General features: G+C 41.4%; 1 protein-coding gene across 3 annotated transcripts in view; it reads right to left on the bottom strand.

Moving 5' to 3' along the window:
* Positions 1–9,950: 9,950 nt before the first annotated feature.
* Positions 9,951–18,163, bottom strand: part of KIAA1755 (KIAA1755 ortholog) — a 58,672-nt gene continuing 50,459 nt past the window's right edge. For all 3 annotated transcript variants that reach the window (XM_072112077.1, XM_072112076.1, XM_072112075.1), the window contains 5 exons: positions 14,690–14,860; positions 13,222–13,399; positions 10,942–11,055; positions 10,624–10,866; positions 9,951–10,331 (listed from right to left, as the gene is read on the bottom strand). In XM_072112077.1, the coding sequence (XP_071968178.1) occupies positions 10,177–10,331; positions 10,624–10,866; positions 10,942–11,055; positions 13,222–13,399; positions 14,690–14,860 (861 nt within the window). In that variant the 3' untranslated portion in view covers positions 9,951–10,176. The remainder of the gene's footprint in view (positions 10,332–10,623; positions 10,867–10,941; positions 11,056–13,221; positions 13,400–14,689; positions 14,861–18,163) is intronic.

The raw sequence follows: 18,163 nt of genomic DNA, 5'->3' as shown, positions 1-18,163 counted from the left end.
GCACGGAGACATGGGGGCACGGAGACATGGGGGCACGGAGACATGGGGGCACGGAGACATCGGGGCACGGTGACATCGGGGCACGGTGACATCGGGGCACGGAGACATCGGGGCACGGAGACATCGGGGCACGGAGACATAGGGGCACGGAGACATAGGGGCACGGAGACATCGGGGCACGGAGACATCGGGGCACGGAGACATCGGGGCACGGTGACATCGGGGCACGGTGACATCGGGGCACGGTGACATAGGGGCACGGAGACATAGGGGCACGGAGACATCGGGGAGACTTCAGTGGAAGAAGAGCAGCGGATCCCGGGACAGCGTATCTCCCGACAAGCAAGCAGATGTGCCGAACATCTGCAATCTATTCTTCACTGTGTTTTTCACTTAAATGATCCTGTGGTCACTGTGTTCACTGTTTTTATTCTATTCTTCACTGTTCTTCACATCTGCTAACTTGTCGGGAGATAATATACGTGCGGAACAGTGAAGAATAGATTGCAGATGTTTGCATACATCTGCTAACTTATCAGAAGACATTCTTTTTCAATTAATTAACACATTTTATTCCCGAACCATGGTCCCTTTGAAAAATGCTTGAGTCTCCCATTGCCTTCAATGGGGCTCGTTATTCGAGATGAGCACTCGAGCATCAGCAAAAGTTCGTCTCGAATAACGAGCACTCGAGCATTTTAGTGCTCGCTCATCTCTAGTCTATAATCAAAATCATCAAACATCAATGTCTTTTAGCCTGCAGTTACCTCATACGCTTCATGTCCCTAACATATTTGACAAATCACTCTTGAAAAAATAATTCCCTCTTGTCTTTCCTAGCTCTTAAGCTTTCACAGGGTTCAGAAAACTGTTTAGGGCATTGGAAGCTGTATGGCCCTGAGTCTCTGGCAAAGATTTTCTTGAGGTCTCATACCATTGCTTGAACCCTTCCAAACCTGGTGGTCCTAATGAAGGTACAGTGGCCCCTTGTAAGAGGGGGTTACTGTTACATCTGAGTCAGAGTCTTCCTTTGTTCATAAGCTCAGGACTCTGCCCCTTTCACCTGGAGTAGAGATCCTACTATGATGAAACCCTGTGGGTTACCAAAAAAAACCCCTTTTTTTGGCGCAGCTGCGCTGGTTTCCCTGTGTCCAGATTTAGGGGACATGGCTGTCGGACGATCCGACTGATTCCGTCTGAGCGAAGGATTTAACTTTCAAATTGTGTCGCAAGCCCAAGCACTTACATACACCACTAAAAAGATGGTGAACTCTGTTGGACCTGAGCGGGGAAGTGACACACGTAGGATATCGGGCGCACGATCTAAGTGAATCGCCGCACTGCGCATTATAGACAGACAATGCACTTAATGTGAACTCCAGCGGGAATTAAGTAAATGTTCCCCTGTGTGTGCTATCCTCTTTGCTGGTTATATTTTCTTGATATACTTATGTACTTCTGGTTTCTGATATTTGTCTCTTGTTCTTTACTGTCCTTTTGTGTGTGTAATTCTGTACCTTATATACTATTACAGTTGTGACCCGGATTGTTTGACACCCTTATTGTGTTCATCTGTTTGTCTTAGTTTGTGTCTGCACTTTGGTGTAGGGAAAGACCATCTTTGTAGTTGTATTGCTTAGGATATGCAGAGGCAAGCAGGCAGGGCTGTTGGGGGGGCTGGATTTTAGGGTGCACTGTCATATCTGTTGTTAAAAGCCCTGTTCCCTATACAGTAATTTCCTCTTGTACACTGTTTGCTGGGTTTAACCTGAAGTGTCACAAGGCTGGTTGTTAACAGTGATCCATCGCAGCTTCTGTTTTCAGTCCTTGTCTTCATACGTATGTTGTTTTTCATCTCTGCTCACAATTTGTGCCAAAATGATTTTCTTTTTGCAGACTCTAGAAAATGCAGGACAACACTTCCTAAGTGCAGCATAAATAATTCTGTCTCTTCTGTATAAAGGTCTATTCCAGTCACAAAAAAATAACTACTCAGCTTCCGACTGCACTAGAGTTCATCTACCCCCACTTAAATCTTCCCTGGTGTCTTACAGTGAAGAGGTCTGTAAGATTCCTATTAAAGTGCTTTTCCGGAAAAGAGTCTTAACATTCTGTACTTATAAATCATGGGTAAGGTTATGTTGTTTGGGGTCTTACCAATATTTTTTCGGGGACTTTTTTAGACCTGGGACCTGCAGATTGCAGCTCATCTGATAAATATACATGTGGAAAATCACTTTCTTTTTTTACGATAGCTTCTACTTGCAGGCCATGAAAACAGGACATGAACACAAGATTACAAGAACCAGTGTCCCGTTCTCACTAATTGGTTGAGCCAGACAGTAGGTGATCTCCTTAAGGAGAGAAGGCCATCTTAAAGGCATGTGGAGACTTTAAGCCATAGATGCTCCACTAGGGAATTCTGGGAAGTATGCAAATATGTTTTCCAAGGTGTTAAATTGAAAACAATGCCTCTTTTTGTTACCTTGAAAGGCAGCCCCCTTAACATCAAGTATGACCTACAAGAAGTCTAAAAACATGATGTAGGATTAAGCCAAAACCAGTATATCTGTTCCAGAAGGAACAGATTCCCAACTCTAGACGCCACTGTTTCAACCTGGTTGGGTCTCCTCAGTACAGTGTTGGGAACTGGTTTGGCTGAGTGAGAGGCTATTGACTAGGTTCAGATAGTAGGTGATCTTTTTAAGGAGAGATTGACAATTAAGGCCACCTTAAAGGCATGTGGAGACTTAAAGCCATAGATGCTCCACTAGAAAATTCTGGAAAGTATGCAAATATGTTTTCCAAGGTGTTAAATGGAAAACAATGCCTCCTTTTGCTACCTTGAAAGGCAGCCCCCTTAACATTAAATATGACCTACAAGACATCTAAAAACACTATGCACGATTAAGCCAAAACCAGTATATCTATTCCAGAAGGAACAGACTCCCAATTGAGCGTCAGGTTGAGCATGTGTAGTGTGACTCCATTAAATGGGAATGTCAACAATTTTCCGAGCACGGCTCTTGGCTATCTCCACCAATCTCGGCAGTCAATTAGTGAGAATGGGACCACTGTTTTCATGATCGGTGAGGTCCTTTCTATTGATCAGTGGGGTTTCCAGCAGATGGACCCTCAACAACCAGATTGTTATCCCTTATCCTGTGGACAACCATTCCCAATTCTCATGATTGGTGGAGGTCCCACCAGTCACGATCCAGTGTATAGAGGATACATTTTTACTAGATGATGATAGAGTCCATAATCTCCCAAATCCCCTTACAATTAGAAACAGCATTGTGCAGGACAAGCTTTCCAGATAAAATTTTCTTATCGTTGGTCATTTTAAGGAAAATTCTACTTGTATGCAAATTGGCTATTGGCGCAGACAGTGGGGCCATTTCTATTACTGCATAGATTTTTTTTTTACCTTCCACACCTTATTTCTATGAGATATACCAATCTTTGTTTAAAAGGTAGTGATAGACTATGAAAGACAGCATATAAAGATTAGTATAGGTGCATAAGTAAGTGTAATCCTGCCCCCACTATACAAAGCAACTAATTTGCATAAAGTAAAGATAAAAGTGGATTTTTTTAAAAAAACGACATATTACCAGGATATAGGAATTGTTGATCTGGGAAGCTTATCAAATGTCCTACACAAAACTTTGAAGTGATTTTGGAGCTGGGACACTCCCTATAAAGTCCCATGGAGTCAACTTACATCACTTAGCAATTATTTTTACAAATTTGCAATCTTTTCCGAATAAGAAAACTGTAAAAATGCATTAATCCTTGCATAATAGCAACAACCAATTGAATGGATGCGTTTGTAGGGACGCATTTGCATGGAAAATTCTACAAAGCAACATGGATCATCGGAAAATCCAATTCCACCGAAAATTTGCATCTGTCAGAAACTTGCAGACAATGCATTGATATTCCGGGGTAATAATACACATAACTTCTCTCTGTACTCATACATAATGGATTGTTTGCGACATTCCCTTAGGATGTATCATCTGAAAAGCATTGATGTTATGTAGCAGCTAAAGACTTTGATGTTGTAAAAGTGGCAGCACGGCTCTTAACACGACTGGAGAGTTTCTGTAAATATCTAATGTTCGAGTTTTAGTTATTTCATCCTAGACGCGACCCTTGATGGTGGAGACAATGCCGGAAAAATAAGGAATTTCGCTCCTACCGTGGAGATCAAATAATAAGATATACTGAATGGAAGATGGTTTATGGCTCTGTATCAATATATAAGAATAATAATATTGTTATAATAATTAATGTTATTACTATTATTTTATTATTATGATAGCAAAATAATAATGATAATATCAAAATAAGAATAGAAATGATCCGGCTAATGCAAGTGTGAAACAAACATGGATTGTCTTATATTTAGTTTTAGCTGTAATATTTTATCATCTAAAAAAGTACAGTAAGTAATGTAATTATCATTATTCTCATCTTTATCAGTATTTACCTATGAGATGGTGTTTGATATAAGCTTAGAGGAAAAACTCACCTCATAACCATAACATGAAGTCACTTATTGGCTTGTACGACACTGCACTGTCTTGGTTTTCTTCCTATCTCTCTGACCGCACTTTCAGTGTCTCCTTTTCTGAATCTTTCTCTTCTCATCTTCCTCTCAGTGTCGGGGTTCCTCAGGGCTCAGTCCTGGGTCCTCTTCTCTTCTCCCTCTATACTGCCCCCATTGGACAAACCATCAGCAGATTTGGTTTCCAGTATCATCTCTATGCTGATGACACCCAGCTATTTACTTCTGCACGTAACATCACCCCTGCCTTAATCCAGAACACTAGTGACTGTCTCTCTGCTGTCTCTAACATCTTGTCCTCTCTCTTCTTGAAACCTAATCTTTCTAAGACTGAACTTCTTATCTTTCCACCATCTACTAACCGGCCCAACCCTGACCTCTCCATCTCGGTCTGTGGGATCACTGTAGCACTGAGGCAATAGGCCGCTGTCTTGGGGTTGTGCTGGACTCCAACCTCTCCTTTGCACCATATATTCAATCTCTTGCTCGCTCTTGCCGTATGCATCTCAGAAACATCTCCAGAATCCGACCATTTCTTGGAATTGAAACTTCTAAAATGCTTATTGTTTCTCTGATTCACTCTTGTCTAGACTACTATAACTAAATTGGTCTTCCACTCACTAAATCTTTAATCTAGTCTTAATGCAGCAGCCAGGCTCGTCTTTTAGACCAAATGCTACACGGTGGCCTCTAGTTTGTGCCATTTACTGCACTGGCTGCCTGTTTCCTTTTGTATATGGAGTTTAAAATAATAACCCTCATCCACAAAGCACTGCATAATGCTGCACCTCTCTTCTCTCATCTTAGTCTATTGCCCAATCTGTGCACTTTGATCTGCCATGTTGTATTTATCTCTATTTAAATCTCTCACTCACGCTCACAGGACTTCTCCCAAGCTGCACCAATTCTCTAGAATGCCCTTCCTCAGACTATCAGACTAAGGCTATATTCACACGGACGTATGAAAACGGCCGTATCCGTACCGTTTTTTTACAGGTTACATACGGCCACATTCATTTCAATGGACAATACATTCAACCATTTATACTGCCTTTTTTGAAACTGTAGTGTACTGTACCGTATATTAGCCGTATAAAAATATAGAGCATGTCCTATTTTCTCCCGTATTTCAGTTCTGTTTGCCCTAGAAGTCTATGGGGATGTATAAAATATGGGTTACATACGTGCTGCACATGGATGAAAAACGTCACGTATATACAGGCTCATACGGCCCGTAAATACGTGACTGGAGAATTCATACGGTCGTGTGAATGTAGCCTAATACCCATCCTCCAAAGTTTCAAACATGCTCTAAAAATTCATCTCTTTAGACAAGCTTATCACGGTAGCTAATTGAATAAAATTTCAACTCTCTCTTTACTAACCGATCTTATGTCCTCCTCGTGTCTGTTATCCGGCAAACACAATATACCAAGCTGGCTGTGTTGGATTCTCTGAAGAGAATTCCTGAGGGTGGATGACAGAGTTGAGAGAGATGTGCACTGTGTGTGACTCATTGAAAAGAATTCCTGAAGGAGAGGTGTATGAGGGACTTGAGAGACACACTGGGGTAGATTTACTTACCCGGTCCATTCGCGATCCAGCTGCGCGTTCTCTGCGGTGGATTCGGGTCCGGACGGGATTCATTAAGGCAGTTCCTCCAACGTCCACCAGGTGGCGCTGCTGCGTTGAAGAGCATCGGAACGCACTCAAGTTCACCGGCCTATTCCTAGTGAAGGTAAGTGCAAGCTCCGTGACATTTTTTTTTTTTAAATGCAGCGGTTTTTCTGATCCGTCGGACGCCCCCCGATTTACGCCGCGTGCATGCCAGCGCCGTTGCGCCACAATCCGATCGCGTGCGCCAAAATCCCGGGGCAATACAGGGAAAATCCGCGCAAATCGGAAATATTCAGGTAACACGTCGGGAAACCGCGAATCGGGCCCTTAGTAAATGACCCCCACTGGCTATGAGTGACTCGCTAAAGAAAACTTCTGAGGGGAGATGAGTTTAGAGAGATGTGCACTGTGTGTTGCTGAATACAAATCCCCTACCTCTTTCCTCTCCCTAATGCTGTAGTTGCTGCTGTGGAGGGGTCTTATAAATATGACAGACTCTGCTTTGAGGTCGATGCCGATTGGATGTATATTGGACACTTCCCTTTAAGTGTATTCTAATTCTGTGGGGTTTTGTATACTGTGAATCAAAAGTTAACCAAATGTTAAGCCAATCAGGATTTATGTAATAAGAGTTAATGGAGGGAAAGCCTACAGAATTCTTATATCTAGTGCTTTCTACTGAGCATGAGCAACCTAATCCCTAGATCAGGAATACAACAGACATTTCAGAATAGAAGAGAATTTCCATAAATATTCAGCATATACTGCAGTGAACTAATTGGTGTCCGACTCTAACTCCACAGCCCTGGCAGAGATTAAGGGGCATCACTTATTTTTGTTCTACGTTCACATATCTCAAAGATCAGGTCATGTATTTGCATATTTAACAATATCCTAAGATGCTGATAGGCAGCGTTAGAAGACCAATAAAGTCATGGAAATTCCATTGAACTGTTCAGCGTGGCGATTACTAGTGGATCCGTTTAGGTTCTGTGTATCTTGGCTAAACCCACATAAGAAGAGTTCATATTCCAAGACCCGAAGCAAGCCATAACTTTTTTTGCAAACACACAAAGAATTTCTAATATAAGGTACAACAAATAACTTCAAGATGTGGAGATTTACCCTAAAGGAAGAGCAGCGGATTTCCGTTTTTCTATTCCTCGGTGTTCAGCTGGTGTAACCCCGACTATAAGTAAATCTGACTCCTCTCCATCTGTTGTGCTTCCTCCATGTGGGAGAACAGGTGCCCGATGTGTAGAATATAGACCTAATAAACCCGAGCAGACATGTGTGAGGAACGTGTGGACTTACACAGAGTTTACATTACTGTTTATTTGTAGTCTTAGATCTGTTACATATCCTGAGATGACAGCAGTTCAGTCACGGACACTCGTTTATCATTATCCTTCATTCAAAATACCAAACCTTTTTACCTCAATCTCATTGGTTACACTCCACCAATTCCCGAACAGTTGGACATTATGGGAAAGAAGTCCTAAGATCTTCTACAAGTTAGACAGTGTAAACTGTGAGTAGATGTTCTTGTAGTGCGCCAGATTTCTCTGATGCTGGATGACAAACTTGTTGCATTGAATGTCTAATCTAAAGTCACACCCTTTAAATTTTTGGTGAATTTTTGAGTATCAGCTGTTCAGAATACCGGAGTGGCTGGCTATTGTGGCCTTGGGCGTGCTGATGTCCTGGTGCTTGGTATGGGGACCAGCACAGCCTGGTAGGTCTCCAGCAGGTGGTGTATGCAAGAAATATGGAGGGAGAGGCTGAAGTACTGGTTCTCCCTGGGGCAACCCATTAGTGGCTTTAACATAGGAATAGTGCACCAGTCTGGTAGTAGATGCGGGCTGGGATAACTGAGATGGAGCTGTCTCCAAACTGTGGAAGCTGCAGCTCTTGTTAGGGTCTCCTGACTGAGAGTCCTGGGATTGGGTTCTTTCTCTTCACTCAGACCATGTGGTCTGGACTGCTGATAGGCAAAGACAGACTCTCTGCTCCGTGGAAAGACCTAGGGCCTAAGAGCTGGATCTAAGAGCAGCTAAGACCATCTGCTCTGTGGAAAGACAATGAGGTCTTAGAGACCTGTGCTCCCACTGCCCAGGGGTTTTATACTCCCCCTGGTCAGGTGGTAGCACCTCCTCTCCAATCACACTCCAGTTTACAATACAGCCACGTAATTGGAGAACATCTTACACCCATTTAACTATTGCCTATCCAGGCAGAGGCTACAGGTGCAGATTACCTGAGATCTCCCAGCTTTATCGCTTGGGTGAGTTGCGCAGGCTCACCAGATGGATCCTGACAGGTAGGGGGTCTTATTCGCAACTACCTCCTTGCCTACATGTCGGCAGGGTGTTGCATATGCATTCACATGACAAAAACTGAAACAAGTGTATGGGTAACGCAGTCAAACAAGACTATCTCGTATATGATGAGTATGCCAGAGAAACAAAGTTATGAGGTACCCTCACAAATATACAATTATGAACCTATCCACCTAAACAGAGGGAATGATGTTGCATATACATATTTGTATACTCATAGACTGTATATACACACATACAGCATATATACATCACATATATGTTATATACATATTATGCTGTACAATGTGCAGTATATGTATATAATGGTGCATATCCTTCATTCTTTAGTGTCAGATCTGACACTGTGGGCCCCTTAGCAGCTGCTATGGCTGCTACTCATGTAGTTACACACATGCAGCTGTTGCAACTAAAACCATACCCACTTGTAATAAAGCCACACCTCTTTCACACACTTTATCCCTTTATATAACACTGTATAAATGTGGTACACGGCATGTTAGAAAATTTTCGCAAGTAATTGAAGCCATAACTTACTAAAACCTCTTTATTTTATTGGAAATATGGGACTATGGTAAAAAAAAATCCTATAGGACACCCTGATCAAACACTGTGCAATTTAATCTGTAACCCCTTTTTGGAAGGTCACACCATTTTGTCATAAAAGTGTTATAGTATATAAAGATTTTCTAAAACACTTGATTAATGAGTCTCAAAAGTGTTTAGACCATGGAAAAGGACATGGAAAGAGAGACAGGGAGTCCTTGCATCATATTTATTTCATTAAAGCCTCCTACCTATCATGGCCTTTTCATGTCTCTTATATGTTAAATGTTTTGCCCTTATTAGCTGTGCCCTGTTACATTTATGTTATATAATATAGTGTGTATTACATATATATGTTATATGCTATATAGCGCTATGGATAGATAGGATAAGATGTGACAGCACAATCACTTGGCCATCAGGTAAAGTGATAGAAGAAATGAAATAACTGATGTATAACGTCTTCCTACAGTGTCCCTCATGTCACTGGTGAATGTCCATAGTGACGGAGGTCGGGAGCAGACTATTAGATGCCAGATAAATTGCGCTTGTTGGATTGACAGATACTGCTCTGTCATGTCAGTTTTCAGACCGGTGATCTACAGACCTCATACTTGTAGAACTAAAAAAAAAAAAAAAAAAAAGAAAAATAATATTATTTTATGGGTCTCCACCGAGCCTGGGTTACTACAGCATCACTGCTCAGTGCCACAGAGACAGAGCTTTTTCCTCTGCCCCTTACATCACCCCACACGGTGTAATTTCCCCCATTAGTGCCCTCCCTCTCCTCATATTATTAGAAATGGAATTAGCTGCGTTACGAAATAAAAGACAATCAGACGTTCCCCAATTTATGGGAGGTTGTAGGTCAATCTTTACTTTTAATAAATGACCATCAGGGGTCCTCGTTGTCTTCAAACACAATAAAGCATTTTTGGTATAGTGGTCCTATGACTTTTATCCTTTTATGAAACATAACATATAACAACATTAGAATATGTGAAAGTTCACTAGAATGTAATATATTTATTTACATATATAAATGGATCATAAATATAGAGATTTCATTCAGTAGACAATTTTGTGTTTCCAGTGTCTTCATGGGACATTGTTTTCCGGTGGTTTGTCTATTACATGTAGGGGGCGCCAGCACTCCAAGGGGTAACACGTATTTATGTGGGTCACAGGTATATGGCTTGACTCCGGGGAGCTGAACCCACTTACACTTCCTTCTGAGGAACCAGAACTGGCAGCTGAAATAGAGAGAGAAGAAAAGTGAAGGGTCAACCAGCGTAGAAGATGACATTATAGTCCATGTGGCACTTGAAACAAATGGAAGCAGCACAATCCATCATGGGATCTAATAAAAAGGTCATGTATGTGTGGAACTACCAAAAACTGGAACTTCTGCAATTTGGATCATGGTTAGGGTAGGTTTTATTCAACTATTCAACCACAACATGGCCGATACCATATTTCCAAATACTTCTATAACATAACACAGTTTAGAAAATTGGTTTGGACATCTGTTTGAGTTAGACTTACTTAGGAAAACGCTAGGTTCCTTATCATGGGGGGGTTCAACCCTACAACATCTCCATTGTGGTTCAGATCCAGGACATCCATGTAGAGGGCTGAGAGATCCACGGCCTGAAGAAGTGGAAGAGCATGCTCCTAGAGATACGGCACTGCTAGCACTACTCCGGGAGCCTACCGACATGGAGCGGAGCGGAGGAGGTGACGTTGGGAATGATAATGTGACTGAAGGGGATGTACGAAGATTTTCATCTAGTGAAGGAAAAGATAAAAGATATTAAGCAGAAGTCAATACAACATCATGAAGTCCATTGAAGACTTCTGTACCTCCATTGCCAGTCAGGGGTATGGCTCTACTGCTAATGGCGGCCTCACTTGGCTGGATGTCAGTGAACGGCTTGCATCCTAATCCAGAGAAGACCCTCTCCTGTCTCCGCATTTCTGGAGAAGAAATATAGAAGAAATAGGTAACTGGAGACCATACATTATGTAATAATTTTTTACAGCTATGATGCATGTACGTATTAAAGTATACATGTATGTAAAGTCTCAAATTGACTGGAATTGTCCAGAATTTTCAGGCACAATTCTTACATATCGTGGGAAATGAGTGTAAGTTCTCCAACATCCCCCATCTCCGTGATGTTGTCATAGAGGAGTAGAAGAGGATTCCTGAAGCTCAAATGACAATGTGATTGGCCACTTTACCTCATGTTTTTTGTAATGTGTGTAAGTGTGTGGGGAAGGATATGAGGTAACTTACCAATATCCATCTACTAAAAGCTCTGCTCAACATGTAAATTGAAGTCTCCTGTCAGATAGAGATCACATGACCCTCCATCTGCGGCCATTTTATGGTCAGGAATGTCTGGCTGATGAGGTAAAAGTCAGGAGACTTCACTTTACATATCAAGAAAGCAGCGTAGAACTATTAATATATGTATATTGTGTAATTTACATAATATCCTGCCCCCACACTTACACACACATTACACAAAACATGAGGTAAAGTGAGGTTAAGTTTTCAGTGAATTACAGGATGTAAAATATTAATGCAGCTATAGTGTGTGCACTGCGAGCAGGAAGATTACATTGGAGATGCCGCAAACTTCTCCATCCATTTTACCAGAATAAATAAAGCCTTTCACTTGTACAAGTAGCAGATATGACAGAAAACTACTACCTGACATGTCAGAGCTGTATTTAGCATATAAACCAAGAAAGTATATGTTGCCGGAGAAGTGAGGGGGAGGAAGCGCTAAATGATGTTCTGTATCTTGTGAGGGAACGGCGGCGTGATGAAGACCAGAACGCTCAGAGAGGTGGAAACATATGTTGGCGGATATTAATCACAAACTCTGATGGATTTGTAGTGGTTGTTTTATGTCTAAAAGGTCACATGTCTGTAATTGCTCACTTTTTGGCGCAATTTAGGAAATGCGCGAATGCACGCGCAACAAACCCCCATTGCATATTGATTTATAAAAATACTACTGTATCTGACAATAGGTGAGAAGATCCTTCACATTTTTGGAATATTTTAATACATCTTTTCATATGAAGATATGACTCTATGATATGATGCAGAGCTTGTATAACAGTGTCAATTTGGTGCCCTCAAAGTGAATGAAAACACGCAGTCATTAATGTCAACTACCAGTAATAAAGGTTAAAATGGTGAAATTGTGCCTGACTATCAATATTTTGTGTGGTTACTATTATTTTCCAAGCTTAAAGGGGTTGGCCACTTTACCTCATGTTTTTTGTAATGTGTGGGGGAGGTAGGATATTGGGTAATTTACCAGTATACATCTATTAAAAAATTCAGCGCTTTCTTGATATGTAAAGTGAAGCCTCCTGTCTTTTACCTCATCAGGCAAACATTCCCAACCATAAAATGGTCATGTGATATCTATCCGTCCATGAAGAATCATCCTGCTAAGACCTAATGATAGTATTCATGCAGATAAGAACAAGGTCCTGGCAGGGCGATTGTTAATGGACAGATAGAGATCACATGACCCTCCATCTGCGGCCATTTTATGGTCAGGAATCTCTGGCTGATGAGGTGAAAGACAGGAGGCTTCACTTTACATATCAAGAAATCAGAGCAGTACATTTAATAGATGCATATTGGTAAATTACCTAATATCCTGATATCCTGCCCACCCCCCACACATTGTGTGGGGGGCCTTTATAAGACAATCTGATTGACTATGGAAAAAAGGGGTCATGAACAGCACTGGTAGTATAGTGGTTTTACTACAAGTGTACCACGGTTTCAATTTCCGATCCGATCAGACAAGAACGTTACACCTACTGTAAATTGCAACAATAAAGTTTTTTTTGTTCCATTATTTACTCCACATACAATAGAGTAGTGGTCATACCTGGCTCAGAAAATTTGAAAATGTAATTTTAAGTCAAATTACCAATTTGTTTAAGGAGTTTAAGTAAAATAACCATGGTGGAAGTATCAAACCTCACATGTTTCCAAACCCATAGGAGGCACAGAGCCTCGTACTTTGTTTAAGTGATGGGTATGAACAAGTCCATGATCCAGGAACTAATTTTAAAATGAACAACAATTGGATACACTTTGATTACCTCGGTTTTTAATAGCCTGGTCCCAAAGAATCTTCTGCAGGTCCCCAGTCCAAGACTCCTTAACATCAGGAGAAGGAGCCTGGAAAGTGTATGTGTCCTCTAATTTCCTTCTTCGAAACCAGATCTCGAAACACAGTCCACTGCCCCCCAATGTGTGAGTAAGGCCAATCTCAGAAGTCTACAAGTGAGAACAAAAACAATGAAATCAGGTCATTCGATTAAAGGACTTTTGGAAGTTTTTGGGATGATCTTCTACATCCAAAGTTATATTTACTTGCTGTATTATGATTTCCAAAGCTCAAGATTATTTCCAGTAAAGCTAACAAGCCAGCATGTAGATCATTTCCTATCCAAACACATGAACACCTTTACTTTATGGTACCTGAGATTCTTGGCCTGCAAATTCATGGGTGTAAGCTCTAGTCACCCACTATAAAAACTTCTAGGTTGTATATACCATACAATGTGCGGCTCCTGTCTTAAGGATCAGGAATATTTATAACTTTGGCTCCTCCAGTCAGAACCTAGGAGAAAAGGGGCCACATAACAGACTTCTGAGTGGGGCCCCCCTTCCCGTTAAAAAAATAAATATATTTGTTCACTAACACACATTTATACTCTCATATACACATTTGTACACTTACATACACACACTGTACAATGTGTGAGTTACAATGAGCAGCATAAAATGTATATAATGATGCACCTACTCCATTATTAAGCGTTGCAGGTGGGAAGCTGGGGTCCCCTGACACTGTGGGCCCCATAGCAGCTGCTATGGCTCCTACCCTTGTAGTTACACCCCTGCCTCCAGTCCACTCTTAGGCCTCATTCACACGGCCGTATATACGTAGCATATACACCCCCCACAGGCCGGCAATGGGCGTGCGCTATATATCGCTATGGAGAGGGGCGACGCGGCGTGCCCGCCGTGCTACAGTCCGGCGGGCAGTGGCAGTGTGCATATAGCCTTAAATCTACAGCCTGGTTAATCTGCTTGTCCTCTTGTCCCTCCTCTGCTTTTCCTTCACTTTGCTACCCACTGCCCTCTGTAATTAAACTCTCATCCATTTTTTTAATCTTCTAAATTAAATTAGAAACATACTTCTTAAGGAAAACCCACAATGACCCTACTACCACCTCCACATCATCATCTGAGTAGCATCTAACCTCAGTACTGTCTCCACCACCCAACCACCCATTACTTGTTAGATTAAAAGTCTGCATGGGCAGGGTCCTCCTATCTTTGTGCCAATCTGTCATGATCCCCTATAAGGGGAACAGTGTGATCTCTGGGGGTACAACAGTTTGTTCCTTGAAGGCCTCCAGGGTGGATCGCCAGTGCTCTATACATTTCTTTGAGGAGGGTTGTGTCAGAAAACCCAGGTCAAGTGTATACACCTACACCTTATTTTGTAATGATCACTTAAAGTCTTGACCCCAGTACTCCCCAGAAAGTAATGCTGACCTTGAAGGATTGCTTGTACACATAGATCTCCTTTCCTGATGGAGCCTTTTTGGTTTTGCTGAAAAGAATCAGATCCTCGAACAGAAAAACCCTTCGAAGGCACTTTCTCTTTCTGTAAGAAATCACAAACTCTCCTTGACGCAGTAGTCGACCTTGTTCCTTCAGGTTGACCTGAAATAAATGTAAAGTATATGAACATGAAGTAAATAGTACAGCTAAGCTAAGCTAATCCTCTAGGATCCCATAACATTCATTAAACTCAAGGAACATCACATTTCATAGGAAATTGGAAACTGTCAAGGACAGCCTATAATCTTTAGCTATATTACCAGACACAGATAATACGTCACATGGCTGTCATGGTTGTAATGAGGGAATGGCGGCTCTCTTTCATCCTCTTAATGATCTCAATGTGTTTTGGTTTGGTCCATGGACTGATAATTATGTAGATGGAGTTATGCAGAAAATGATAATTATACACATAAATAATAGATCACATAAATTTCCGTGCATACCCACAGGGAAGTGATGGACGGATTTACCTATCGTTTCATAGAGCACTTGGGCCATCCTAGTAATACATCATAAGAGATGCTCATCAACACATGATGCAAGTTCCTCTCATAGAATACCATGTATTTTGTATGCAAACTACATCTCTGCTTAGACTGCTTACCCACCATAGTATGTCATTGGTACTAAGCCACAAAACAAAAAGAACATCTAAATGATAAGGAACTTAATAAAGCTCCTATGTAAGACAGATGCCCATTTATTCAGGCTCATACATTATGAATTTTGGTCATGTTATTTGTGAGGGCCACCACCAGATGACTACTTTTCAATATAACATCTGAGTAGAACTCAAATTTAACCTGTGTACGTGCTCTGCAACAAGGCACTCGGCATCCAGAAGGTTTGTGGGCAACCATGGATAATCCTGTCTTTTATCTACATCAAACATGGGATTTTTCTGATCACTACTAAGCCACCTCGGGAATCCCACAATTCCCGTTGTCCCCCCAAGCGAGTCCAAGTTTAGATGAACTTATCAAGGCTTCAGCTTCAAGTCTGGAACTTGGTTCATTGCGCTATAACGAGGCACCAGACATCTATAGAAGAAGTTCTTGTTCCTCTGGATGATTTGTGGGCTACATGAGATAGTTTGGTATTTGCTATAGTTTTTAGTTTTTGAATCTATAGCTCAAAACAAAAAATATAGTAATACAAATATATTTTTAAGCAACTACAATGAGTATGGACCCAACTGCTTCTAGATCCGTGCTTTGATGGGTGCAGGGTCAGGTTGTCTGCCCTTCACTGATCAGAGATATACCACTATAGACTTTTTGTTACATGTGATTTGCGATGAGCTTAAAATCTGGCTCCTATAAAGTCTTTAGAGATGGATTTTTTTTTGGGGGGGGGGGGACAAAGGTGGTTTTGAAAGGTTTTATTTCTAACAAAAAGCAATTTGTAGCATTTACACCCAGTAAATATTGCTATGTGAATTGGATTTTAAAAAAGCTCAAAAATGATAGTATAAATGATATATTTTTATAAGCAAAAATAACCCTAAATTATAATGTTTACATTTTGAGTATATACAAATATGTTAAAGGGGTTGACCACTCTTACATAAGTTCACCATGTGCTTATACTACCTTGATAATCTCTGAATGTTCATCAATTGATTGAGCATACCTGATACATTTGTGCTGTCTGCAAACTCTCTGTGATTCTTTGTTTACATGCTTGAGCTATGATGAATAGGAGGAGCTACAACAGGAGATTATGACTCAGGCCCTCTCCCTGCTTCTGTCAGTGAAGATGGACAGTGAAAAGAAGGACACAGTGGGAGACGCCATGAGGATGGACTGGATCAGTGAGAGGAAGCTAATTATATATGCAGAGGGCAGCATGATGAGAATAGGGAAAGATTGACGCCCTCAAAGGAGGAAAAGACACATGAAGATACATATCTAATGGAAGAGATTTATTCAAAAGTGGCCGACCCCTTTAAGCACCATTTTTAAAGAGAACACGTCAGATCTTATGCCAGAGCAAAATTTGAGAATCTGAGCTCTACCATATACCGTATAGATTTTCAAAATAATTTTCTTTCAATATATCTTTTAATCATAGTACTGGTACTCTACCATTCTGTACTTCCTGGTCTATCTCAGCCAATCACTTGCTGTATGTTACTGTCTGTGGTCAAGGGAAGGTGTTGCCTTTGGTGAGATGTTTGGGAAAAAAATGGTTCAATCTCCATTTCATCTTCTGGTTTACCCTAGTGGGAGAGTACCATATTTGGAGATAAGGGTGGCGGACATTTGGTGTCATAATCTCACAGGGGCAGATTAAGATGGTCATTGGCTCTGGGTTGTATTAATATTATAGCCCCCTACAAGTATGGGATCACTTCCTTATCTGGTACTAGAATGAGCTTTTTTTTGGAAATGAAGGATGTGTCCCTTCTACCTGCTTTCATTAGGTGTCGTCTCAGGACTTTAGAGGACCATCAAAGGTTCTGAAATTGCTCTTGAGTCCAATACATGTGTATTGACAGCTGAAACAGATGTATGAGGAATTCATGAATGAAGGTCCTTCTCAGTATGAAATTTGACAGGTGGTTTGAGTGGCCATGGGCCCCTCAAATGATTGGGCTCCAGGATACCACCCAAGCTGCCTATAGCATAACACACTACCTAATGCTATCTCAGATCTGTCACATTCACACATCACAGCCGTGGTGTTTTGCTATAATTATCCTGGGTACTGACTATTTTTGTTTTTTTCTATCGTGGTATAATCTCTCCGCATTGCACAACAAAATTCCAATAATTAATTTCCCAGTGTCCGCCTGGTAAGGGGAGGGGGAGAAAGGCCCATGCAAACCTGCTGTCCTTATTACATTTCTAAATTAAAGCAATATATCTGAAATCTCATAGCGTGGACGCAACGCAGATCTGTGCAGCTAGAGGCCAGCGCTTATGAGATTATATTTCATACAAGACTCACTCATCTGCAAGAGCCGCTGATGGTAACATTTGGTGACAAGTGACACAAAGTCGGTGACGGGAAACACGTCGGGTACAGGTGCGGCATATATGACACATGCAGTTCAGCCCGTTGAAGGATAAGAACTCTCGGAGATGTTTGTACTAGAATCAGTAGCCTGGATACCCCCTTTTGACCTCAGTCAACCAAACCTAGGATTTCTCCCTATTGTAAATGATGCTTTTCCACTGCAGCTTCTATGTAATCCTGTAGTTTGTCTCTGTCCCTGTGTGATGTCTCCGCTGCGCCCCAGTCCATTGCTGTGTGTATGTGATTAATCTCACTCCTCCTCCTGTCTCCCACCGCTGCGTTCCGAGCAGTTACTCTCCCTGCTCAATACGTCTCGCTCTCCCTAATGTCCCCTCTCGCGCACTGGTAATTCACTTTAACTCTAATAGCCATAAATGCTTT

This window comes from Engystomops pustulosus, chromosome 6 (genome assembly GCF_040894005.1).
Source record: "Engystomops pustulosus chromosome 6, aEngPut4.maternal, whole genome shotgun sequence".
In the NCBI taxonomy this organism is placed as follows: Eukaryota; Metazoa; Chordata; class Amphibia; order Anura; family Leptodactylidae; genus Engystomops; species Engystomops pustulosus.
This window is presented reverse-complemented; position numbering and strand designations above follow the sequence as displayed.